This window comes from Eublepharis macularius, chromosome 17 (assembly GCF_028583425.1).
Source record: "Eublepharis macularius isolate TG4126 chromosome 17, MPM_Emac_v1.0, whole genome shotgun sequence".
NCBI lineage: Eukaryota > Metazoa > Chordata > Lepidosauria > Squamata > Eublepharidae > Eublepharis > Eublepharis macularius.
Window position 1 is genome coordinate 12,806,010 of NC_072806.1, and position 25,768 is coordinate 12,831,777.

The 25,768-nt window shown below is 42.7% G+C and overlaps 1 protein-coding gene across 1 annotated transcript; it reads left to right on the forward strand.

Moving 5' to 3' along the window:
• The first annotated feature begins 10,389 nt into the window (after positions 1–10,389).
• LOC129344724 (arylacetamide deacetylase-like 4) lies at positions 10,390–19,454 on the forward strand. The gene is made up of 4 exons (XM_055001573.1): positions 10,390–10,519; positions 14,392–14,608; positions 15,443–15,506; positions 16,670–19,454. The coding sequence occupies exons 1-4, from the start codon at positions 10,502–10,504 to the stop codon at positions 17,448–17,450; spliced, it is 1,080 nt and encodes a 359-aa protein (XP_054857548.1). The 5' UTR covers positions 10,390–10,501; the 3' UTR covers positions 17,451–19,454.
• The last annotated feature ends 6,314 nt before the right edge of the window (positions 19,455–25,768 follow it).

Here is a 25,768-nt window from a genome sequence, read left to right on the forward strand (position 1 = left end):
TTGAGGTAGAGCTGTGTGAGGTTCCCAGGTTCAATCCCTGGCTACTCCCATTAAAAAGAATTAAATAACAGATAGTGTGAAAGACCTCTGTGTGAGACCTTGAAGAGCTTCTAAGCAGATAAGACCAACAAAAGGAGTGACCAAGTCACAACTGGAGGAACAGGGGTGCTATTGTCTCAGCAAAAATCAAGGATAAATCAAGGTATAGTCTCACCAACTGTAATTTCCACATTTATAGATAGGCGATATAGCTATACTTGTGTATAAAGTGACATAGTCCACATATAAATATATAATTATACTAGTAGTTCACATAAGATCTAATATACAGCCAATAAATACAATAAATACAAAAACTCAAATTGTATATGATACAAAATTCAGCTGTGTAGTAACATAATCAAGTCTGTTCCTTTAAGAGTGTGAATTCTCTGTTTCTTTTGTTGCCATTAGGAAAACGGAGTGTTCAGATTAGGTAAGTAGCAACTATACAGTCTCTGTAAATAATGCTGTACTGTTTTTCTCTTTTTCAGCTGGACCCAGATCAAGATAAGTGGCAGCCATACAAACTCTGTAAAAAATTAATGCTGTGCTGTTTTTTTCTTTTTCAGATAGACCAAGATCGAGGAGGTACGGTTGGAAACCACACCTCCCTAGCCCAACAGGGGGCCAGCTAATTTAGACCACTTGTTTCATCACTTCTTCAAGGGCTTCAAAACTAGTCCACAATCCTTATCTATCAAACTTCACAGAATGAAATTTACAAGAATGCAGGGGTCTGGGTACCACAAGACACAGTGATAGAGCAGCTTCATGTGTTGACAAGTGAGGTGCCACCACAGAGGAGGCCCCCTTTGGGGTTGGCACATGCATAACATCTGAGAGCATCAAGAGGAAGGTCTTCAGTGGTGAATTCAGCTGGTGGAAGGATTCTTATGGGAGAAGGCATTCCACAGGAACTCTGTGTGAGTCAAGACTAGGCCCATTCCAAAGGCTATGCTAGTCACAAAGGGAATGCTGATGAAAATGTCATCGTCTTCTTCTTTTCTTCTTCTTCTTCTTTTCTTCTTCTTCTTTTTGGCAGTAAATAAAAACTTGTGTACAGTCCCGAACTGGACATGGATACGTCAGAGGAAATCATATATCTAGAGAGCCAAAAACAATATTATCCGGACATATCTCTCCTAACTATCATAACGCTAATTTATGTTATCATTAATATTGATAAAGCATTGATGAATGCTTACGTATAGTTTGTATGGTGTAATTACTTCTATTGAGACTACCTAAGCTTTGAGCTATCAACAATATGCACATTGCACAATGCATCCTGCGTTTTACAATCTAGGCCATTGTAGCTTCTAACTCCATTGTTAACATCTGTGCCGTATACAACAGTTGGTTTGTGGCCACTGGGCCTGGAGCCAGATCTTTATTCCTTCTTGGTAAAGCCTGAGGGTTTTGTTCTGTTGCACAGAAGTCAACCACATCACTTTCAGTCAGAGCACATGTGCAACATGCTAAAAAAAGCCAGATTGCTGGCTCCACCCCAACATTTTGATGGCCACTGAGAGCTTTACTCTGCATAGGATTACATGTCTGGACTGCATGTGTGTGTGCGGTGGTTGGCACTGAGCTAAAATGCTTCCCCTAACTTTCTCCCTCGTTCAGAGATTTGGGGTGGCTTGTGAATAGAGATGGGCATGATTCACATTACGATCGAAAAAACCCACGATAATGGCGATCGCGCGATCAGGACCCAGCAGATCGTGCTCGGGCACAGCCAATGATCCAGCGATTGGGAGGAGGGCTGGATCAGGGCTTGATCGGGGCGATCATGCTCGGATCGGGAAGCCAGACACTCAGGCGCCAGCAATTTATTCCCCTGGCAACGGAGCCAGGGGAATGCCTGAACTGTGTTTGCCCTCCTTCTGTCGCCCTGGAAACCCGAATGGAAGCTCAGCTTGCCTTGATCAGCAGGGCTTCCTTCCAACCACGGAGCAGCAAAGCAGTCACCAGCTGGGAGAAGACACCCAAGGGAGGGAGGGGGGAGGGGTGTTCTGTAGCCATGGGCACTCCAATCTCATCCCTGCAAACCCTGATAGGCAGCTCTGACGGCCAAACACAAACACAGATGCCGCTGGCATCACCCACCCTCCCTGTATTGCTGGGAACAGCAGGGCGCCCCTCCGCTTTTGCCTCCACGATCCACGGATCGGAAACGGGAGATGATCGGTGTGGATCATTAATTTGGGATTGTCACCGGCGCCGATCCACGATCAGCTTGATAGGTATTTTTTTGGGGATCGTGCCCACCTCTACTTGTGAATGGGGCAAAATGTTCTTAGCAACTGTTAGTAGATATTATCATGCTCCCCTCTGCTGTTTGGCACCAACTATCCTTCTTTTAAAAAATATACATGACACCAGGAATGCATGAATCTGTTCTTTTTCATTTCTTTGTTATCATTGGCTGCATCCAAACATCGCTGGATTTTGTGCTTTCATTATGTAACCGTCATTCACTCAACTGGGTTTTCCTATGGGGACAAGGCAATCAAAAAGCTGAATGATTGCAAATGTACAATATCCAAGGATATATGACTGTGAACTTCTCCATTCTGCTCATTTTTGTTGCTAGCGTACCCAATTTTTTCATGTCTTTCACAGCATTTTTATACCATTTTGCACCGTTTATTTAGCTGTATACATTACACACCGGTTTATAGCATTTTAACATTACTTATACACTAGATGCAAAAAGGACATCCATTTTAATGGCAACATTTCTAGAAGATTTCGTGAATAAGTTCCCCCCATAATGTAACTTTATCCCAAGCCGGAATAAAGACCTATGGAAACTGGAATTTTCAGATCTAAACAGCTTGCTCATAGAATTCAGAAACATCTATGCAAGACTATGGGTTGGAAAATTACTGGAAATTTGAGGGGTGAAGCTTGGGGAGGGCAGGATTTGGGAGTGAAGGGCCCTCACGCTTGAATACCTGCCAAATAGGTTTGCATTAATCCCATGTTCTTCTCCAGTGCTCTTTTTATCTGGCGCCTCGCCGGGATCTTCTACATCCTATATTAGCCCAACTTTCAGAGTTTCCGGATGATTTTAAGGTTCAGTTTCTGCTTGACAACCCAGATGGGGAAATAACTGAAATAGTAGCAAAGTTTCTCTACAGTGCCATGGCTATACGCCGTGACAAGTAATATTCTGTACTGGTTTTGCTGCACTGTTGCCCTGCTCCTATCTGTAATTTTAATCTCATTTTGTATGGAGTTTCTGTATTTAAAATTTTATATATGTCAATTAAGTCATGCTTGCTTGCTTGCGTTGAGCCTTTGCAAAACTAAGCATGTGCAAAGATGCTGCCAATTCAAACTAACTGGCAGCCATGCGCATCACTAAGGACTGCTTAGATGAACATCAAAGGGTAGGATGTTATTATAGCACAGCACTTCGCTGATCTAGATGTGACTGACATACCTGTTTAAGCAATTGCTCCTGCCAAACAGCTACAAATAGGCTGATGAACTGTCAAACCGATCAATGAAAATCCAGCTCTCTCTTCTTAACCAGCCAACAGGGCGTGAGCCAAACTGATGGGTGTTCAAGTATCCCTAGCCCTTACCTGATATGTTTCCAGACCCAGAATACAGACCCTAATAGCATACCTAGAGTATAGGCAGAGGTAGAGAGGCTGGACAGGGTACCCGCATCTCCAGCACCCTATTTCATTTAGTCCTGTAGTAGGATTTTCTTTTAACAAAGATTAACAAATCTCTGTTAACAAAGATGATTATGCTAAGCAGAGCACCCCAATTGTGAATGTCTCTCTCTCAAGCCACCATGTTCAGTCCCATGCAGTTTTGGGGAGAGTCGCTAAAACTTTTTTTTCATTCCTCCAAGCCTAAATATTGTTATTCTCACCGCTGTCTGACTGATATCATTTGTATTCTCGTCTCTCATTAATGTGGTGTTAGCAGCACACCTCCACTGATTTTTCAATCTGCCAAGGTTGGCAAGAAGAGCAGAGATGTAAGTTTACTTCAAACATTCATGGCCTCCAGTCTCAGATTTCTGTCCCTTCCATGCATTTAAAATTAGGGATGTGCGTTTCGGCATTCAGAATGCCGAAAGAATGCCGAAATAAAAGTGTTTCGGCTTCTTTCGGGGAATGCCGAAACGTTTCGGGGAATGCCGAAACGTTTCGGGTAGCCGAAAGAAAAAAGCCGAAACGTTTCGGGATTCTTTCGGCTTTCTTTCGGCTTTTCAATGGGAAAATGCCTCCGTCTTCCCGGACGTCTGGGGGAGGCATTTTCCCACCGAATAAGCCCAAAATTGGGGGGAACCTTCCTCTAACCCTTCTCTAACAACCACCCAAGTTTCAGACAGATTGGACTTTGGGGGGCCATGTTATGGCCCCCCAAAGCAGGTCCCCCCATCCTCCCATAAGAAAGCGAAGGAGCAGCATATTGTTAGCATGCTGCTGCTAATCTTCTTCATTATTTCCTATGGGGGAAAAATGAAGAAGCAGGCTTCCTTTGCCAGGGGTGGCATTTTGCATGCAAAATGCCCCCTCACCCTCAGGGGCCCTTCTCCCACCCCTCCTCCCACCCCCCACCAAGGCTCAGCCTGCTCCCACTTGGGGGGGCCATTTCATGGCCTCCCCAAGTAGGTGCTCTAATCTCTACCACTGACAGCTGGGGGAGGCTTGTGTTGCCAGGGGTGGCATTTTGCATGCAAAATGCCCCAAAGCCCTCAGGGGCCCTTCTCCCACCCTTCCCCCCACCCCCCACCCAGGCTCAGACTGCTCCCACTTGGGGGGGCCATTTCATGGCCTCCCCAAGTAGGTGCTCTTTTCTCTACCACTGACAGCTGGGGAAGGCTTGTCTTGCCAGGGGTGGCATTTTGCATGCAAAATGCCCCCCAGCCCTCTGGGGCCCTTCTCTCACCCTTCCTCCCACCCCCCACCAAGGCTCAGACTGCTCCTACTTGGGGGGGGCATTTCATGGCCTCCCCAAGTAGGTCCTCTCAGCCCCTAAAGTCCACCCCTTACAGCCCCACACAAACCCAATTCCCCCCCAGCTGCCACACACAGACCCAAATCCCCACATTAGCCCCTCACAGACCCAAATCCACCCCCACCTGCCCCACACCCATAACCCCAGGAACAGGCTGGCAAAGGCCAGCCCTCTCCCTTTGTTCCCTATGCTGGGAACTTCTAAACTCTCTTTCCCTGGGCAATTCTGCACAGCCCAGGGGTGCCACAATGGTGGGCACACTTCTGAGTGCCAGCTGGTCCCTGTGAAAGAGCACCTGAACCACAGACACCCTCCCTCAAATTCCCCCACCACCTACAGAGATGGCTGGCCAGCCAGCCCCATTGTTCCCTATGATGGGAACCAACTGCACAACAAAGAATAAAACAAGAACAACACAAAATAAAGTTTTAAATGTTTTTTTCTCCCTTCCAAAGTACAAGTAGGCAAAGCATTATGACACATTACACCAGCAGTCCCCCACACAGAAAAATAACACAACTCACTTAACATCAGAGAATCACAAAGCATGATTCCTGTCAAAAACACTTTATTTCTTGAACAGCTTTAGGTTACACAGCAGGGGGGAACACCAAAGGGCATGGCAGCACTATCTTACACAAAAATAACACAACTCACTTAACATCAGAGAATCACAAAAACACAATTCCTGGCAAAAACACTTTATTTCTTGAACAGCTTTAGGTTACACAGCAGGGGGGAACACCAAAGGGCATGGCAGCACTATCTTACACAAAAATAACACAACTCACTTAACATCAGAGAATCACAAAAACACAATTCCTGGCAAAAACACTTTATTTCTTGAACAGCTTTAGGTTACACAGTAGGAGGGCACAACAGGGCATGATAGCAATGTACTACAAAAAATGATACAACCCACTTCACCGTTTTTGACAGCAATTGTGTTTGTGTGATTCTCTGATGTGAAGTGAGTTGTGTTATTTTTGTGTAGTACACTGCTTTCCTGCTCTGTGGTGCCTTCCTACTGTGTAACCTAAAGCAGTTACAGAAATAAAGTGCATTTGACAGCAATTTTTTGGGGTGATTCTTTAATGTGAAGTGAGTTGTGTTATTTTTGTGTAAGATACTGCTTCCATGCCCTTTGGTGTTCCCCCCTGCTGTGTAGCCTAAAGCTGTTCAAGAAATAAAGTGTTTTTGACAGGAATTGTGCTTTTGTGATTCTCTGATGTTAAGTGAGTTGTGTTATTTTTGTGTAAGATAGTGCTGCCATGCCCTTTGGTGTTCCCCCCTGCTGTGTAACCTAAAGCTGTTCAAGAAATAAAGTGTTTTTGACAGGAATCGTGTTTTGTGATTCTCTGATGTTAAGTGAGTTTTGTTTTAATTTTTCTGTGTGGGGGACTGCTGGTGTAATGTGTCATAATGCTTTGCCTACTTGTACTTTGGAAGGGAGAAAATAATTTTTTTAAAACTTTATTTTGTGTTGTTCTTGTTTTATTCTTTGTTGTGCAGTTGGTTCCCATCATAGGGAACAATGGGGCTGGCTGGCCAGCCATCTCTGTAGGTGGTGGGGGAATTTGAGGGAGGGTGTCTGTGGTTCAGGTGCTCTTTCACAGGGACCAGCTGGCACTCAGAAGTGTGTCCACCATTGTGGCACCCCTGGGCTGTGCAGAATTGCCCAGGGAAAGAGAGTTTAGAAGTTCCCAGCATAGGGAACAAAGGGAGAGGGCTGGCCTTTGCCAGCCTGTTCCTGGGGTTATGGGTGTGGGGCAGGTGGGGGTGGATTTGGGTCTGTGAGGGGCTAATGTGGGGATTTGGGTCTGTGTGTGGCAGCTGGGGGGGAATTGGGTTTGTGTGGGGCTGTAAGGGGTGGACTTTAGGGGCTGAGAGGACCTACTTGGGGAGGCCATGAAATGGCCCCCCAAGTGGGAGCAGTCTGAGCCTTGGTGGGGGGTGGGAGGAAGGGTGGGAGAAGGGCCCCAGAGGGCTGGGGGGCATTTTGCATGCAAAATGCCACCCCTGGCAAGACAAGCCTCTCCCAGCTGTCAGTGGTAGAGATGAGAGCAGAGCACCTACTTGGGGAGGCCATGAAATGCCCCCCCCCAAGTGGGAGCAGGCTGAGCCTTGGTGGGGGGTGGGAGGAGGGGTGGGAGAAGGGCCCCAGAGGGTTGGGGGGCATTTTGCATGCAAAATGCCACCCCTGGCAACACAAGCCTCCCCCAGCTGTCAGTGGTAGAGATTAGAGCACCTACTTGGGGAGGCCATGAAATGCCCCCCCCCAAGTGGGAGCAGGCTGAGCCTTGGTGGGGGGTGGGAGGAGGGGTGGGAGAAGGGCCCCTGAGGGTGAGGGGGCATTTTGCATGCAAAATGCCACCCCTGGCAGAGGAAGCCTGCCTCTTCATTTTTTCCCCATAGGAAATAATGAAGAAAGATGAGCAGCAGCATGCTAACAATATGCTGCTCCTTCGCTTTCTTATGGGAGGATGGGGGGACCTGCTTTGGGGGGCCATAACATGGCCCCCCAAAGTCCAATCTGTCTGAAACTTGGGTGGTTGTCAGAGAAGGGTTAGAGGAAGGTCCCCACCAATTTTGGGCTTATTCGGTGGGAAAATGCCTCCTCCAGGTGTCCTGGAAGACGGAGGCATTTTCCCTTAGAAAAAAGCCGAAAGAATGCCGAAATAATGCCGAAAGAATCCCGAAAGCCGAAAGCCGAAAGAGATTCTTGTTTCGGCTTTCGGCTTTAACGATAGAGAATCTTCTTTCGGCTTTCTACTTTCGGCTATAGCCGAAAATTTTTGGCTTGCACACCCCTATTTAAAATATAAAAACAGGTAAACCGCAATAACAATAGATTCCGGTGTAATGGTTAGATTAGGATAATTAGGATCAAATTCTCCATCTGAGCTGCCATTACAAGGGCTTGGGTCATCCCCGGGAGACTGAAGAGCTGGCGAATTATGTGATCCATATTCATATGAGCCTTGAATTGAGTCCGGGTTGTATGCAAAGGAGCAGAGGGAAAGGATCTTCGTATGAGATAGCAATAATAAATAAAAATAAAAATAAAAAAACGAGATAGATTGATAATAGGAACAAACTATACACCCAGTAGACTGCATACTCTAAATATTCTAGGCTGGATTCTGCCAGCTTTTTAACTAATTCTCACCAAATTCGCATCTCGTTACTACATCCCCTAGTCCATGTGGCTTTTCTACATGCAGGTCCTATGATGCCCAGCCTAGCCTTTTGGGGGCGGGGTGGGGTGGTGGGCATAACAGGTAAACCACAATACCAATAGATTCCGGTGTAATGGTTAGATTAGGATAATTAGGATCAAATTCTCCATCTGAGCTGCCGTTACAAGGGCTTGGGTCATCCCCGGGAGACTGGAGAGCTGGCGAATTATGTGATCCATATTCATATGAGCCTTGAATTGAGTCCGGGTTGTGTGCAAAGGAGCAGAGGGAAAGGATCTTCATATGGGATAGCAATAAAAAATTAAAAAATAAAAATAAAAAAACGAGATAGATTGATAATAGGAACAAACTATATACCCAGTAGACTGCATACTCTAAATATTCTAGGCTGGATCCTGCCAGCTTTTTAACTAATTTTCACCAAATTCTCATCTCGTTACTACATCCCCTAGTCCATGTGGCTTTTCTACATGCAGGTCCTATGATGCCCAGCCTAGCCTTTTGGGGGCGGGGTGGGGTGGTGGGCAAAACAAAGGCCCACCTTATTTTTTCACCAGCAAAAAGGGGACTGGATCCAACCTTCTAAAACAAGGTTGTGACTATTTCAAAGGGGGAGGGGGAGAATGACAGAGTTTTGCAGTTTTATTGTAATATTGATCTCTACACCCCACCCCCAAATCCATGATTGAGTCCAAAATATACAGAAAAAGTTGATTCTCTTTGAATTATTTTGTTCTTATTTAAGACAAAAAATAGGATCACCCCCTTCTCCAAAAATTATTCATCAGAAAATCCTAGATAAGGAATGGAAAAAGATCTGGAGTAATATTTCTTCCAATTTGATCTCTATTGATTTGAAAGAGAATTCTGCCAAGACACTGTATCAATTGTATTTTATCCCTTACCAGTTGTTAAGAATTTAAGTGAAATCCTAAGCAGAGTTACTCCAGTCTATAGTACGTCTCCAGAATTATGTTGGAGGTACAATTTAAACAAAACAGCTTTTATTCATATCTTTTGGGATTTTTCTAAAATTCCATCTTTCTGGTGTGCAATTGCAGAATTGATGATTAATGGCAAGATAGGATAGGGGGATGAAAAGGATGAAAACAGGAATCAAACTTTAAAACAGTATTTGACGTGTTGACAACAGTTGGATTACGCATTGCTGTGAAAATGAAAAAACACGACTCCTCTTTCATGTCTGGATTGGTGTTAAGGAGTACGGGAAATAGTTCTTATGACCAAAGTGACTTTTTATGCAGGTTCTTAAAAACTGTTCAGTAATCTGCAATAATACCTCAAGAAGAAGAATTGATAGCGAAGATAATGGAAAATACAGAAATGAACAAACTACATTAATGAAAGGACAAATAGAAGAAGAATTTGCAGCCCCACGGACACCATTCTATGAATGGATAAAAAATAAGTATACTGACTTGAATGTAGTAACTATATGAAGACTCTACTGTAATGTATTATTAATAATAACAGTTAAATGTTTGATAAAATGTTATATGGAAAGGACATAGATAAGTAGAACTATAGCTTGAGCAGACTCTATGATATATATTTGATATTCCCTACCTTTTCCCTTGTCCCCCCTATTCCTATATGAAAAAACTAATAAAAAGCTATTTTAAAAAAACTGTTCAGTAATCCACTGAATAGTTTCGTTAGTAAATGATATATGTTTGTGTTGTTTTGGAATAATATTTTCCAAGATAAATCTTATCTGTATGTAGTTTTTAATAGGATTTAATTGTTTTAATGGAATGTTTTAATGGAATGGAATGGAATATTGCTGATTGAATAATACAAAATTTAAAACTAAGAAAAAAAATTATAACATAGATCAGTTGTTTGCGATGCTCCCACATGCCTGGCTAGTCTCTATCTTCACGTGGGTGTTATCTTTACCATCACACCAATCCATTGTTGGAGGTGGAGATAACTCTTAATAAGGTGTCTTTATAATTGAAAACTTTTCTGCCAAGTGTATCTGCCGGTGCTGTTTAGTCACCTCCAAAGCCACACGGAGGACGCAAGCAAGGGAAGGCTAATTCCAAGTGGAGAATCAAAGCAGACCAAAATTTTCAAGACAAAGAGGAATGGTATCCTTTTTCAAGTTCATAGCAGGTTCTCTGGTCACAATATGCCTTTTCCCAGCTTTGTTTCTGGGTGCCATTTGCCACCAATACTTCACAGCCGTCCTGCCTCCAGGAATTGACCAGCCTCTAAAAGTTCGCTTCTATCACACTTTCTTCATGGCTGTCTTTGCTTTGGTAAGTTCTCTCAGTTTTTCTTGAAGCTTAGAGAAGGAGGGGTAAGTTTTTTATATCAGGTATTTAAGGGAAGACAATTTCTTTAAAAAAAATTGTCTAGGGGTGTTATTGAATTTCACAAATTGGCTGTTTTGATTTGAAGATCCCCATTTCATTTTAACTTTTCCCCTGTTGTCATACTCTTCTCAGTTTTCTTGCACTAAATTTTTCCTATAAAATGTAGATGTTTGTCAATATGATTAGCCAATCAATACATTCTATGCATGACTACATATAAATAATATATAATTCGAGTAAAAATGCATAAAATGCATCAACGAAATGAATTAATACAAAAATGGGGAGACCAAAACTGTTCCAAATTACTGCACATGAAAACAAAACAGAATAAAAAGAGCATGATTGTCCATCCCTGAATTAAACTAACTTCTCGTTCTTGTTATTATTAGGCTCTTTTAAAACATTCTTACCTCGCTTTCAGAGAATAATTTCAGTGTTTCTTACGGCTTCCAGGAAAAACAATTGCGCTAAAAAATAGAAAGCAGTCCAAAGAGCAATGCAATTAATAGATGAGCGTTAAAACCAGAAAAGTAGAAATCTGATAAAATAGCATTTTAATTTTAAAAGAAGCAACATAGGGAATCACAGAGAGGTTGGCAAGTCAGGGAACAAAAATAAATCAGTAGCAAAATAAAAAGAACAAGCAGTATAATCACTGCAGGGAGAGAATTCCAAAGTTTTGGTGCCAGAATGGACTCTTGCTCCTGTACACCCAGAATTATAAACCTCAGATTTATTAATAATATAATAACAATAACATTTGATTTATATACCTCCCATCAGGACCACTTAATGCCACACTCAGAGAGGTTTACAAAGTGTGTTATTATTATCCCTACAAACAAACACCCTGTGAGGTGAGTGGGGCTGAGAGAGCTTTGAGAGAGCTGTGACTGACCCAAGGTCACCCAGCTGGCTTCAAGCGGAGGAGTGGGGAATCAAACCCAGCTCTCCAGATTAGAGTCCTGCCGCTCTTAACCACTACACCAAACTGGCTCTTTAAAGAAACAATAAGACAAAACTTTATCAAGGAAGACAAGGGTGTTAGACAAGAGGACAAATTTAACAGCTAAACATTTACATGGCACTTTTTTAAAAAAGGTAGCTGGTGCTCCCCCTCCCTCCCTCCCTCCCTTCTAAAATCCATCCATCTGACCCATCCAAGATTTCCCCAGGGGAGTTCTCAAGATCACTCTCTCTCTAAAAAAGGTTCCTGTAGAGATCTATCTTTATTCTGTTCTGTTGATGTCTACTGTGAACATAGCAGAGGGCTCATAAAGAGAACTCAGGTCAGTTATGCAAAGAAGATGCTCATTATAGATGAATGAAAGCTTAACTTTAAAATAGCTGTTATTAAGCTATAACTTTCTTTTAAACACTTGCTCAGAGGGATGCCTCTAGAGGCTAGGGAACAAACTTGGGTAGCCATTTGTTTAACATTTCTGACAACTAACAACTCAGATTCCAAAATAGACATAGACACTTCAACTTGGTGACAGAGTTACTGCTATTGGTTAAAACGAAACCACTGATTTTGCATTCTTTTGAAGAAGCACTTGGAAATTCGGCAGTCCCATCGATCAAGGTAGGCTTTGTTTTGTCAACTGCATGAAATGTTGTATATGCATGGATGCAGCAAAATACGCCTTTGTAAATTAACCAAAATGAAAAAAAAGGTCTGATGAGGACTGAATATGCCCTGGAAGGGATGGAATGTTGAGTACTGTGGAGTGTCATAATTAACAGGAAAAAAAGGATGCACCTGTTCAAGCTCATAGTTTGGAAAGACAGAAACTCCAAATTCTCCATATTGAAGATACCTAAGAAAACCTAGCAGTTTGAGAATAGGACCTCTTATAGATTGGAAGCTGGTGAAAAATCAGGAAGTGCAGGAGAGGCATATATATATTTAGTTATCAAAGTGGCAAGAAGTAAATGGGGAAATCCCCAATATTTGTACTGTGAGCAGTGTCTTTTTATTTTTTTAAGAAGTTCTACGGCCAGGTGAAATGAATGTTTGCAGATGACATCAGACTATTTAGGAGGGCAGAAATTCCCAGAATGACTGTTTGGGATTTTCTATCCTACATAATCTCAAGCGCTTTCCATTAAAATGAACATTTTGAAACTGCTGAATCTCTTCCCTTCCTAGATCCAGAGGAGTTAGCCGTGTTAGTATGTCATTGCAAAACTGTACAGTCCAATAGCCCCTTTAAGACTAACCAACTTTATTGTAGCATAAGCTTTTGAGAACCACAGCTCTCTTCATCAGACGCATGGCATGCATCTGACGAAGAGAGCTGTGGTTCTCGAAAGCTTATGCTACAATAAAGTTGGTTAGTCTTAAAGGTGCTACTGGACTCTTTACTATTCCCTTCCTGGATCACTGAGCACTTTTGAAAATGGCTGAAGCCTTAATGATCACAGGAGTATGTCCTAACTATTAACAACCAGTGAGGAAACAAACAGGCATTCTGAGTCATCAACGTAACAAAGAAGTGATCAGCCAGCACAGAAAGAGCACAGGTTAAAAGAACCAATATCCAAGGCAAACCAGCAAACTCCTGCTATTCATCTACATCTTACTCCCACCATGTAGAAACATCTTCCAACATCTACTACTACATCCATGATAAACAGAATGTGCCTAGAAATTGAAAACATTAACAAAGCAATCCTAAAGCAGGTCTACACACAATCCTAGTCAAGTCTGTTTGGTGGGATGTTCTTGGGAATGTGCTTTTAGAATCACACAGTAGATGTTTTCGCTCTCACCGGTAGATATATTCATAGTGAAGACTTCGTAAGAATTACTGTAGTATGTTATGTAACATTGTCAAATATGTACTACATGATCCCCTTAAAATCTAAGGCATTTAAATTACTGTGACTAAGGTTGAAATATTGTACGAGCTGACGGGAGTAAGTACAATGGAAAAATCAGAGGGAATTCCTTCTGAGTAATGTTTAGAATGGCGCAACACATTCTCTGCCTTTGTTTGCAATGGGATTTAGCTTTGTTATGGCAACAACATCCAAAACTTCACTTGGGGTTATTGGGGTGAGCGTGCAGAACTGTGCTCTTTCAAAGGCCTTTAGCTAAAAAAAAAAGAGAAATCCTGTAGGATTAATGAGGGCTCAGAAGGCATTTAAGGTGTGGAGCCATGGAACCGTGGTAGAGCATCCCCTTTGCATTCAGAATCTCAAAGGTTTAACTTCGATTAAAAGGTTCAGGTAGCAGGTGATGTGAGATCCGCTATCTGCTATCAAGAGCCTCTGCCAGTCAGAGTAGTTAGGACAGACCTAGCCAGACCAATGATGTGACTTGGTATAAGGCAGCTTTAATGTGTTCATAACTGGTGACACATAATTGGTTACGATTGTGGCAAATATTGACCTATCTCATTTATTTCCCTAGACATTTGTCAGAAGTGGATACAAAAAGGGAGAAGCTTTTTGACCGCTGAATGCTTTTTAATGCGATTTTTAATGACTTGACATTTTAATGTTGTTCATTCTTACGATGTTTTCCTGTGATTTTATTGTACTGTTTTTACTTTGTGAGCCACCTTGAGTAGGTCTCTGCAGAGGCATCATATAAATTCTCTATATTCATTAACTGACGGTTTTCATCATATTTGTTCCACTTCCGCACAATGCAGGAAACAAAAGAAGGATGCAACACTAAATCACGACAAAGAAGAAACTTGAAAACACCTTTAAACTCAGTTTGACAAGCAGTACAGATCTCAGATCTCGGTCCCTGCCAAGCTAATGCCTGCTGCTTCCTCTTCTTTTCTTCTAATAAACAGGGCCTCGTTTTGGAGACTTTGGGACTGTACAGCATAGTAGGTGTTTTACGAATCGCAACTCAGGGACTCCCTTCATTATGGGATTCATCACTTCTCATTCAGAACCAGCATTTTGATGGTGTGAGAGTGAGGGTCTATCAGCCTAAAAGGCCAGCTGCCCGAAAAAGGAAAGGGTTCGTGTACCTCCATGGAGGGGCTGGTACTTACGGAAGCATTGGTAAGCAAGGAACGCCATGTTGAAATTGCAACTGATCTCACTGAACCTTGCAAAGAGGAATCCCTTTGTATTCTTTTTAATTCAGTAAAATCTAAAAAATATTGGGAATGTACTGATTTTTATGATGTCTGTTCTTTGATGGGAGACATGGGCTTTCAAGAAACACCGTTAGTTTTAGTAGTAGTAGTAGGTTTAATTGTATATGGCCAAAGGCTGTCACAATACAAAGACCATTTCCACATACGTTGAATAATGCACTTTCAATGCACTTTAGCAATCCTTTGGAAGTGGATTTTTTGTTCCACACATGGAAAAGCAGTTCCAAATATTCACTAAAGAGTATTGAAAGTGGATTATCCAACGTGTGTGGAAGCAGCCCATGTGTGGAACAAAAAAATCCACTTCCAAAGGATTGCTAAAGTGCACTGAAAGTGCATTATTCAACGTGTGTGGAAATGGCCAAAGTTAAAAACAGTAAAAATAAACATCTATCTTACAAGCATAAAATACAGTTATTAAAATAATAAAATAAAATACAATTAAAATGGGACCTTAAAAAATACCAGATAGTTATGAGAAAGGTTAGGTTTCTGAGGAAACAATCTTGGCCCTAATCTTTTTTGCAGCTAAGGTAAACACGGATACTCTGCTAGTGACAAATGAATCAGTATCAGATAACAAAAAAACGAATTTGTCAATATCAGAGGTAAAGTTATGCCCCACTAACAAGTTAGCAAGAAATTTAGCTCTAATTCAAGTTTTGTCAGCTGCCTTGAGGATGTTGCGAAATATTTTAAACAAATAAATAAGACCAACACAAATGCTCACTTTCAGATGCCTATGAGAGAGTATTGCGACATTTTGCCAAAGAAACTGATTCAGTGGTTGTGGCTGTTGGGTAAGTAACCTCTCTGTGTCATGGTTGCATGTGAATCATATCTTTGAAACCCTCAATTAGAGCTGAAATTGTGTACAATTTTAATAACATGGGAGGGAGATCCAATTTTTTATTCATTCTGGAATTTTGAAGGTGAATTTTTTTAAAAAAAATTATGTTTGGTTAACACTATAAACAACAAAAGAACAAAGAAAACTATAATCATGGTAAAAATCCATTTCTCTCCCTCCCCCCACACTTCATTATGTTACTTGTTCACATCAGAAATTGTGAACTCTTGATCTAAATGAGGATTATCATACTGGTTTCAAGGGATATTGTTGAGGAAGGGTCAATTTTTCTGCTACCAACGTATCCTGGAAATCTGTCTGCTTCTACAACTGAATAGGTTAATCAATCTCCGATGGCCAATACCAGTAGAAAGGAGAAAGTTGGATGTGCATAGTCTTAAGCTTCAGTTGTGGCAACCTGTTCAAGGAAGAGGGCATTCAAAAGCAAAGGTGCCACCACTGAAAAGGCCCTGTTTCTTGTTGCCACTTGTTTGGGACCTTAAAGGGAAAGAACAAGCACTTTGACTTGTTCCTGGAAACAGATGGGTAGCTAGTCTAGATCTTTCATCACAGAGTGTTGTATGAGTGCTGTATCTAGCCCCCAACAATAGCTTGGCCTCTGTATTCTGAACCTACTGAAGTTTAAACACAGGTTTTCAAAGGGAGACTCATGTAGAGCACATTATAGTTAGGCAGGGCTTTTTTTCTGGGAAAAGAGGTGGTGGAACTCAGTGGGTTGCCAGCACAGGGGGCAACTCTTAGCGGGAGGTGGTTCCCCTGGTACCACATGTACGCATGCAAAGTGAGCAAAGTGTCTGCATGCTCCCAGGACCAACAATGTCACTTTGGGTCAGCTGAAATAAGAGAGGAGTTTTTAAAAGTTTAAATCGCCCTTGGCAAAAGTGGTCACATGCTTGGTGCTGAGGGCATTCTAAACTCCCCTCTGTCTGGAGATCAGGGGGTGGGGCCACCAGCCATGTGACCATTTTCAAGAGGTTCCAGAACTCCATTCCACCGCATTCCAGCTGAAAAAAAGCCCTGCAGTTAGGTGATCTGAGTGCAGCTCACCATTCATCTTGCACCAAGAGCAGTGACCACTTTTGTTTTCCACAGGTACCAGTTGGGTCCAGAGAACCCATACCCAAATCAATATACTGAATGTCTCAAGGCAACTGTCCATTTCATGAAGAATGCTGAAGATTTTGGTGCGGATCCTAGTCGCATTATCATTAGCGGGGACAGCTGTGGTGCAAACTTTGCAACGCGCATTTGTCAATGGCTGGTGGACAGGACAGATCTCCCCAAAATGCACGCGCAGGTTTTGATCTACCCAGCTTTGCAGGGGATGGACTTCTATTTGCCTTCCTATCAACAAAACAGAAGGGTGCCAATCATGTGGAGAGAATTTGTGATCTATTTCTGCTGCCTTTATCTTAAGAAGGACAAATCCATTATCAATGATGTCTTGGAGAGTTGCCACGTTCCTGAAGATCTGAAACTAAAATATAGTAAGTGGGTAAATGCAGATCTTGTTCCCAAAGAATTCAAGGTCAGAGGCTACAAACCCCAGGATCCTGCCTTATATAAGTTTAAGCCGCAGGTGTACGAACAGATCAAAGAAATTTTGAGTGAAACGTTTTCGCCTCTCTTTGCTGAAGATGCTGTCATCTGCAAACTCCCCCAGACATACATTTCAATCTGTGAGTTTGATGTGGTTAGAGACGACGGACTCTTGTACAAGAAACGGCTAGAGGACAATGGTGTACCGGTAACATTGTCCCATGCCAAAGGAGGTATCCATGGAGTCATCAGCCTTTTTGGCTACGGAATCTTCTCCCTTCCATCTGCAGAGGTCATTGTAACTGACGTTACAAAATTTGTCAAGAGCTTATGAAATGCATTGGATGGACAAGCCGAAAATGGAAAGATCAACAGGTCACCATATTCTGCTTTCTGGAATGGTGAGGCTGTGTTCAACTGCAAAAACCTCTGAAGAGGAAATGGTGACTGGTGCCCACCTATGATATGGTGAAGAACAAAGAGATGGTCAACCAGCCCCTTTTTATTTTCACAACAGCCTTTTTAGGTAGGTTAGGCTGAGAGAGAGTGACTGAGCCAAGGTCACTCAGTGACCCAACTTCATAGCTGAGGTGGGATTGGAATTTGAATCGCTCGTCCAACACCTTCTGCTATCCCCCTTCTTGCTGTGTTACCTAACCACTTTATACTACAATGATCATAGCCATCCTCAAATGGTAACTAGCTACACACACACATAAAGCTACACACAAAGTCTTTGCTTTTATTGTAAAGACAACCACTCTGCAAAAATCGGTCAAAAAAGAATGAGATTTGGCCAAGGATACAACTATGAAAGCCAAGATCAGAAGCCTTATGGGGTGTCTGTTGCTAGACTGTACCACTGGGCGTGAAATGTTTGAAAGCTCCCTGCAGGTAGAAAACTAGCATTTCATTGGAAAGTTAACACAGAATTTTCTCTCCAACATGCTAGTGTTGCTTCTTTCGAACGTGTAAAGCCTTCAGATGTCTGTCTCCCTGCTTGTAGTCTTGCAGCGGTTCTACCCAGAAATCTTCATGTGGGGCTGCAGGTCATAAGCTTACCAGCTAACAGATACGGCCTTGAATACCTGATCAATTCCGTCTTCATTGGAGCACATGCCATTTGCATAGATACCATCCCAAATATACTACCTCTTAAATCTCTTAAAAATGTATTCTAGCAAACCTAGAGGTAACCATATTTGCATTTTTAATTTTGATGTAAGGATTTTAACATCCATATCATCACCAGGACTGCTTGCAAAACCTTATAAGAACATGAATGTATTTTTTGGTGTACTAGAGCCAGGGACGGAGGCAGAAGGAAATACCATTGGACGCCGAAAGGAATCCAGGGACCAGAGGCAAAAAAGATATATAGTAACTCTTAGCAAAGATTAGATTTCAGAGAGTAAGAGGAATACATAATACAGAAATGGCGCAGAACTTAGGTCAAGCCATTTCTTTACTCCAGAGACAAGTTTCTTAGACGGAGAAGCAAACTCTGAGCCCCGTCTGCCAGGCTTCTAGTGGTTACAGATCATTGGTGATATAAGACATCAAAAAGCATTCATGCATGGATCTTTGGTCAGAAACTTCTTTGGTTGCCCTACAGGCTATGGGACTATTTCCCCCCAAAATTTTTAAGACATGTAAGAGATAGAGTTTAAGGTCGGTAGTGAAGATACCTGTGGAACCCCTGTCTCTTAACCTTTCCCCTTCCCCTATTTATTTAATTTATATGTACATTAAACTATTTATATCCCACCTTTTGACAAAGCTTAGAGGCAGCTCACATTGAGTTCTTGGTATATTTTATATGTTTTTAATTTTTGACATTGTAGGCTGCCATGAGCTGCAAAGGGAAGGCAGAGTATCAATATATAAATAAGCAAAAACATTGCGATACCCGCACCTACTGTCATAGAAGCTTTAGGTAGCCATGTTGGTCTGCATTAGAACAGCAGGCATTGAGTCCAGTGGCACCAGAGAGACCGACATGTTTTTCAGAGTGTAAACTTTCAAAAGTTAGAGCTCCACAGAGGCTCTGAGTATCGTATGGCATGAGATTCATTCTGAAGAAGGGAGCCCTGAGTCTTGAAAGCTTATGCTCTGAAAATCTTCTTGGACTCAAAGCCTGCTGTTCTAGTGTCTTAAAGGTTCCAGAGAGGAGACAATTTGTTCCCCTATCACCACCTGTTATGTGGAACTCTTGTTGCTAATTTACTTGCTGAGATGGGTCTCTCCAGTTCTCATAGAGCTAAGGAACAAGAGACGAATTACACGAGGATACACACATAAAGGGAGTCGCAATGTTAGCCGGGAAGCTGAGTTTTAAAAGAGATAGGGGCGAGGGGGGGGGGCTCTGTCAATTTCCCCTCCTTACAGCACCAGAGAGATTGCTGCTTAGGGCATTTGTTTATTTCCTCTTTGCCTCCTAGAAGGGGAGGTGAAACTGACAGAGCCTTCCAGAGGCAAAAAGGAAATTAACAAACCCTCTGAGGAGCCATCTTTGCTGGCTCTGTAGAGAAGGGAAATTGACGGAGCCTTCCGGCCACTTTTAAAACTCAGCTTCCCGGCTAACGTTGAGACAGCCTTCACGTGTGTGTCCTCGTGTAATTTGTCTCTTGTAGCTTGGCTCTTATTCCATCAAGATCTGCCCATGTTATGACCCCAAGTAGGGTCAATCTTTAGACTGTTGGCTGCCTGTTCTTCTCCCATTGGATGCTCGATTACTGCAGATGTTCCCTCCTGTCCATTACAGTCTCTTGCCATTCCTGAAACTACCTCAGAGCATACTACACACACCGGCTGAGGGAACCTTCAAGCCAAGTAAAAAGCATCTCCCTAACAGCGTTCAACCTTTCCTTCTATCAGGAGTGATCCAAAAGAACCATAACCTGTCCAATGCATATTCTTAAATTCCAGCTGGGGGTGAGTGTAGCAGGAAAAGGTTTGGGCAAGCCAACTGATGTCTGAATTCTGCCTAGTTCATGCGGAAGAATTCCTAGGAGAACAAGGGCAGAACTTTTGCCCCACACAAGAAGTCTGGTGGCTTTGCTTTGTAAAAATCCAGAATGGGGAAATAACAGCAGAGAATGCATTCCCATGGTCTTGTTGGTTTCATTAAGAGTACTCCCTGCATTTTTCCACAATGTTTAAGCCAGTTTGGTGTAGTGGTTGAGAGCAGCAGGACTCTAATCTGGAGAGCCAGGTTTGATTCCCCACTCCTCCACTTGAAGCCAGCTGGGTGACCTTGGGTCAGTCACAGCTCTTTCAGAGCTCTCTCAGCCCCACCTACCTCACAGAGTAATTGTTGTGAGGATAATAACAACACACTTTGCAAACCACACCGAGTGGGTATTAAGTTGTAACATTAAATTGAATGTTACTATTATTATTATTAAGTACTTCTTCCGTGCATTGAGAAATCAGGGAAAGCTGTTATCATACAACACAACCTACAGTTAGTGCTCCTGGCTTACTCGTGGGAGGATAAACTGGGTGGTTTCTGACTGCTACTGAAACTTATTTATTTAGTAAAAATTTAATACTAAAATTCCCACCAAGTAGGCCTGGTAGAAAACCAAGGCTACGTGTAATCATATTTTATTTATTTACTTATTTATTTCATTTATACCCCACCTTTGTCCCCAGTGGGCACTCAAAGCAGCTTACAACATTCTTCTCTCCATTTTAATTCTCACAACAACCCTGTGAGGTCATTTAGGCTGACATTGTGAAGATTCCAAGGAAAAGTGGGAATTTGAACCTGAGAGCCAAGCTACAAGTGACGCCTGACACAGGTTGGACACTTGTTAGCTTCCCTCAAGTTTTGATGGGAAATGTAGGCATCCTGGTCTTGCAGCTGTAATGGAGAGCCAAGCTGAAAGACCAGGACGCCTACATTTCCCATCAAAACTTGAGGGAAGCTGACAAGTGTCCAACCTGTGTCAGGCGTCACTTGTAGCTTGGCTCTAAGTCTCCCACTACGCCACACTACTATATTACTACTGCACTACTATAAAGCAAAGCATCATGCTCAGCCTGCACTTTGACATCCCAGAGGCCAGAGTGTCTCTTATATTTCTCCCCTCATCTTTTCTCAAAGGTGCACAAGATAGCACAAGTGACACTGTCATCCTCCCTTTTACCCTCACAACAAGCCTGTAAGGTTGATTACATTTCAAAACAGTGCCTGGCCCTGGCCATTTCCACACACCCTTAAAGGGACAGCTCACTCACCGAACACTGGCGGCTTTTCCTCATGAATCCAGACATTTCCATTTGCAAAATGGTTGCAAGCCATTTGGCCTCTGTTTTTTTTCAGTGCCTTTTTTGGGAATGCGCTTTCTACAGTCCCCCAAAAGGCGCCAAAAATGGAAGTCAAATGGCCCGCATCCATTTTGCAAATGGAGTCATTGCCAGCATTCCGTTAGTGTGCCGTCCCTTTAAGGGCATGTGGCAACAGCCCCGGTGAGCTTCATGGCTGACAGAGGATTTACACTGTTTTCCCCCTCCCCAGTCTTAGTTTAACACTCTAACCACTACACCACACTGGATCACACACAAAGAAATGGAGTAAGAACAGCAAGACAACATGTTTGAACAAGTGTTTTGCAGAGCAGGTGCCCGTGACTTGAAAGTGTGGCCTATTGCACATGTATATAAACAGTTTTATAATTTCATGAATGACTGTGAATGGATGAACAGTCAGGATTCATATTGATGAGTATATACATATATGTACTGAACTCCTGCCAAAGAGCCTATTTAAATAAACACCTAAGAAGAGATTCTCTTGTTTGGACTATGAATTACAAACATTTCTGTTCATGCCTCTCCTTGTACCTCTTTGTGCATCAACACTGTGTCTTCCCTCTGCATATTCTCTTCGCCGTGCTCTGAATTTAATCCCTCCTCCTTTCTCATACCGTATTTCATTTTGGCGTTCTTCCTTATCCTACATCAAGGGGTATCACAGAGCAAAGAATCTCTACCATCTTAGATCAAATGGTTTGTACCATTTAGGGCTACCAAATTCCTCCTACCAAGGCTTCCTGTGGCCCTTAAAAGTTGTAGACAATTTTAGTGAAAAGTGCTTCTCTTAACATAGTCTTGTTTGAGCGACTGAAAAGCAAAGTCCATGTGAAATTCAGCTCCTAAATTAGATATTCAGAAGCTCCTTGTATCCAGGAGCAAATCTATTCCCCATTGTGTGTAGAGGAGGTTCCTTCTATTACAGACCTAAGCTGCAGTACTGCAGTCCAAGCTCTGTGACCTGAGTTCGATCCTGGCGGAAGCCGGATTTAGATAGCCAGCTCAAGGTTGACTCAGCCTTCCATCCTTCCGAGGTTGGTAAAACGAGTACCCAGTTTTCTGGGGGTAAAGATGACTGGGGAAGGCAATGGCAAACCACCCCGTAACAAAAAGTCTGCCAAGAAAATGCCATGATGCGACATCCCCCCCCCCACCCATGGGCCAGTAATGACTCGGTGCTTGCACAGGGGACTACCTTTACCTTTACCTTTAAACAGGAGGGTAGCATTTTGTTTAAGGGAACAGAACATCTTTAACTTGAGTTTGAGCATCCTGACTGGTAAAAGAATGATTTACTGTCCTTAACAAACACTTTCTTGATTCCCTATTACAGCCTTCACCATCAACACAGCTCCTGGGGAAGGCATCGGTTCCAGACTTCCTGTCTATCTAGCTCACTTTTTCCCATAGAGCTCCCATATTGCACATGGCTCTCCTTCCTTGTTTTATCTTCACAACAACCCTGTGAGATAGATTAGGCTGCCATAACATGACTGGTCCAAAGTTACCCAAAAACTTTCACAACAAAAGAAGGGTTTGAATTTGGATCTTCTAACTCAACATTGAAAAGACTACACCAAGCTAATCCTGGCTGCAACCACCTTGGTTGGTGTACCCTTACTTTAGAGCTAAGATATGAAGAAAATCGCTACATTGAGTGCGCACATGCATCCCAAATGCACATTCATGTCGGCGTATGAGCAACTGAACCCTTTAAGGTTGTGGCCATCACCCTTCCCTCTGGGCACCTCCTTTCTCTGCTTTTATCAGCTCCTTCCCAGCCAGGCCCACTTCCTGCCGCCTTTACCTTGTTTATGTGCAGGCTTCATTGACAAATAGGTTAATCAGTGAAGGCTTTCTCTTGCTCCTTGGCAACAGCTGCAGAAATGCTGTGACCAGCTGCCACCTTCTCGCCTGGTTGGCAGCTCCTCACTTCTCTTATCTTGTTCTTCTGCTCTGCCCCAGAGGCTCTGAGCAGGTATGATCTGAGTTCTTCTGAGACTCATCTAGTATCTCACTGAGTTTTACAGTCCCAGATTACCTGACCTTGTTTCTGGACTAGAATGGAGGTGAAAGGTAAGGTGCAGCATGAAACCAGCTCCACCCAGCACCACCTACTCTATTCCATTTTGCCTGGTATTCTACACAGGGTGCAGGACAAAAAGCCCTGGGATCATTATCTCAAACATCTTCGCCTTCTCACACCATTGTTTATTTAAAATATCCAGCCCGATGAAGAGTTCTGCACAATTTTGGTATCGTTATTTTAGTTGATCCTAGTGAATGATATCACATGGGTTTAGTTCTGGATTCATTTCGTGAACTTTCATGGTGTTGGGATTAAATATGAGAGGAGGTTGAATTCGAATCCTCAAATTGCCATGGGTGACTTCGGCCAGACGCTTTCCCTCAACCGTAGCCTCAGAGTTATTGTGTGGATAAAACGGAGGCAGGGAGAAATGCTGTGACCCTCAGGGCTTTCCCGCAATGTATGGATGGAAAAATAATAAATAGATAAATAAAGTAGGCTATAAATATCCACGCCCTGACCTGGATAGTCCAGGCTAGCCCAGTCTAATGGTATCTTAGAAGCTAAGCAGGGTTGGTCTTAGTAATTGGATGGGAGACCACCAAGGAAATCCAGGGTTGCTACAAAGAGGCAGGCAATGGCAAATCACCTCTGCTAGTCTCTTGCCTTGAAAACCCCAGCAGGGGTCGCCATAAGTCAGCTACAACTTGACAGCACTTTCCACCATGATAAATATCTAATCAAAATCAGTAAAGAGTCCAGTAGCACCTTTAAGACTAACCGATTTTACTGTAGCATAAGCTTTTGAGAACCACAGCTCTCTTCGTCAGATGCAGCTGGCCATGGATGGATAAATAATAAATAGATACAGTAGGCTATAAATATCCACACCCTGATGCATTTGACAAAGAGAACTGTGGTTCTCGAAAGCTTATGCTACAGTAAAGTTGGTTAGTCTTAAAGGAGCTACTGGACTCTTTACTATTTTGCTACTACAGACTAACAATTCTAACTCCTCTGGATCTATAATCAAAATCAATAGGCTTACAACCATCATTGCTACCTGCAATTGCACCCATTCTATATTCCCAGATTTTACAACAAGTATTTTGTACGCACAGTTGGTTGTTGTTTTCAGTTCCTTCCGTTTATTGGTATCCTTCCCACCCACTGCATTAACAACGCACGTATGTGCATAGTTAGAAAATAGCAAAACCAACAATGAAACTACCCAGTCTAACTTAGTTATTCCCTTCTCCTTTCTTCAAGAAGCATAAGACAGCATACATAGATTTCCCACCTTATGTCCCCTTATTTTCTTTTCATGCCATCCCCCGTGACATCGGTTAGTTGGAGACACAGGGATTGGCTAAAGGTCACCTGGTGAGCATCATAATAGAGAAGGGAGGAGCATGCATATCAATGAACTGAGATTTTCTTCTGTGTGTGTTATGTGTCATCAAGTTGCTTACAGCTTGTAGTGACCCTATGAATTAATGACCTCCAAAATATCCTATCATTGATAGCCTTGCGCAGATCTTGCAAAACTGAAGACCATGGCTTTCTTTATTGAGTCAATCCATCTCATACTGGATTTTCCTCTTTTTCTACTGCCTTCAATTTTCCCTAGCATTATTGTCTTTTCCACTGAGTCTTGGTTTAACCCATTTTCCTGGTGCATGTGTACAAATGAAACACTGTGCCAAAAAGGAGAAAACTGTGATGCTATCAAAAGTACGATCTCACTAAGACAGTTTTTTTTTCCAAAAAAAAAAAAATTGCAGTATATTATCAAGGCACACATGCCCATTGTGAAATGGGGGGCTGCATGAAGCAGAAGAAGCTGTGACCATCTCTACATGCTCCGATTCCAGTTTCAGTATTAAGCTTAGCTAAAACGGAAAACAAGAGGAGTGGACCCCAAGGCAGAACAAAACAGGCAAACAACTCCCCCCCCCCCCAGTACATGGTTAATAATACCTCTATATCAATTCCCTTCATGCAGATCTTCACAGAATGCGGCTTCCATCCAACATGAGGCAGGGCAGTAACCATTTTCACTCACCTGGAAGAGTTCTCTACTTGATATCCACGCCATCTTCTTGAATGCTCATAATCTGGACGCATGCCTACTGTTACTCATTGTCAGCTTTCCTTGTAGTAGCCGTGCCATGATCCAGCCATTACGGCACGAAAAAGGATCCATTCGTAAAGAGCTGAAATCCATCATCATCTCAGAGAGATGAAAATGTACAACAGAAGCCGGTGATCACCTGTCTGGGATCAAGGCCAAGTCTCAGTGA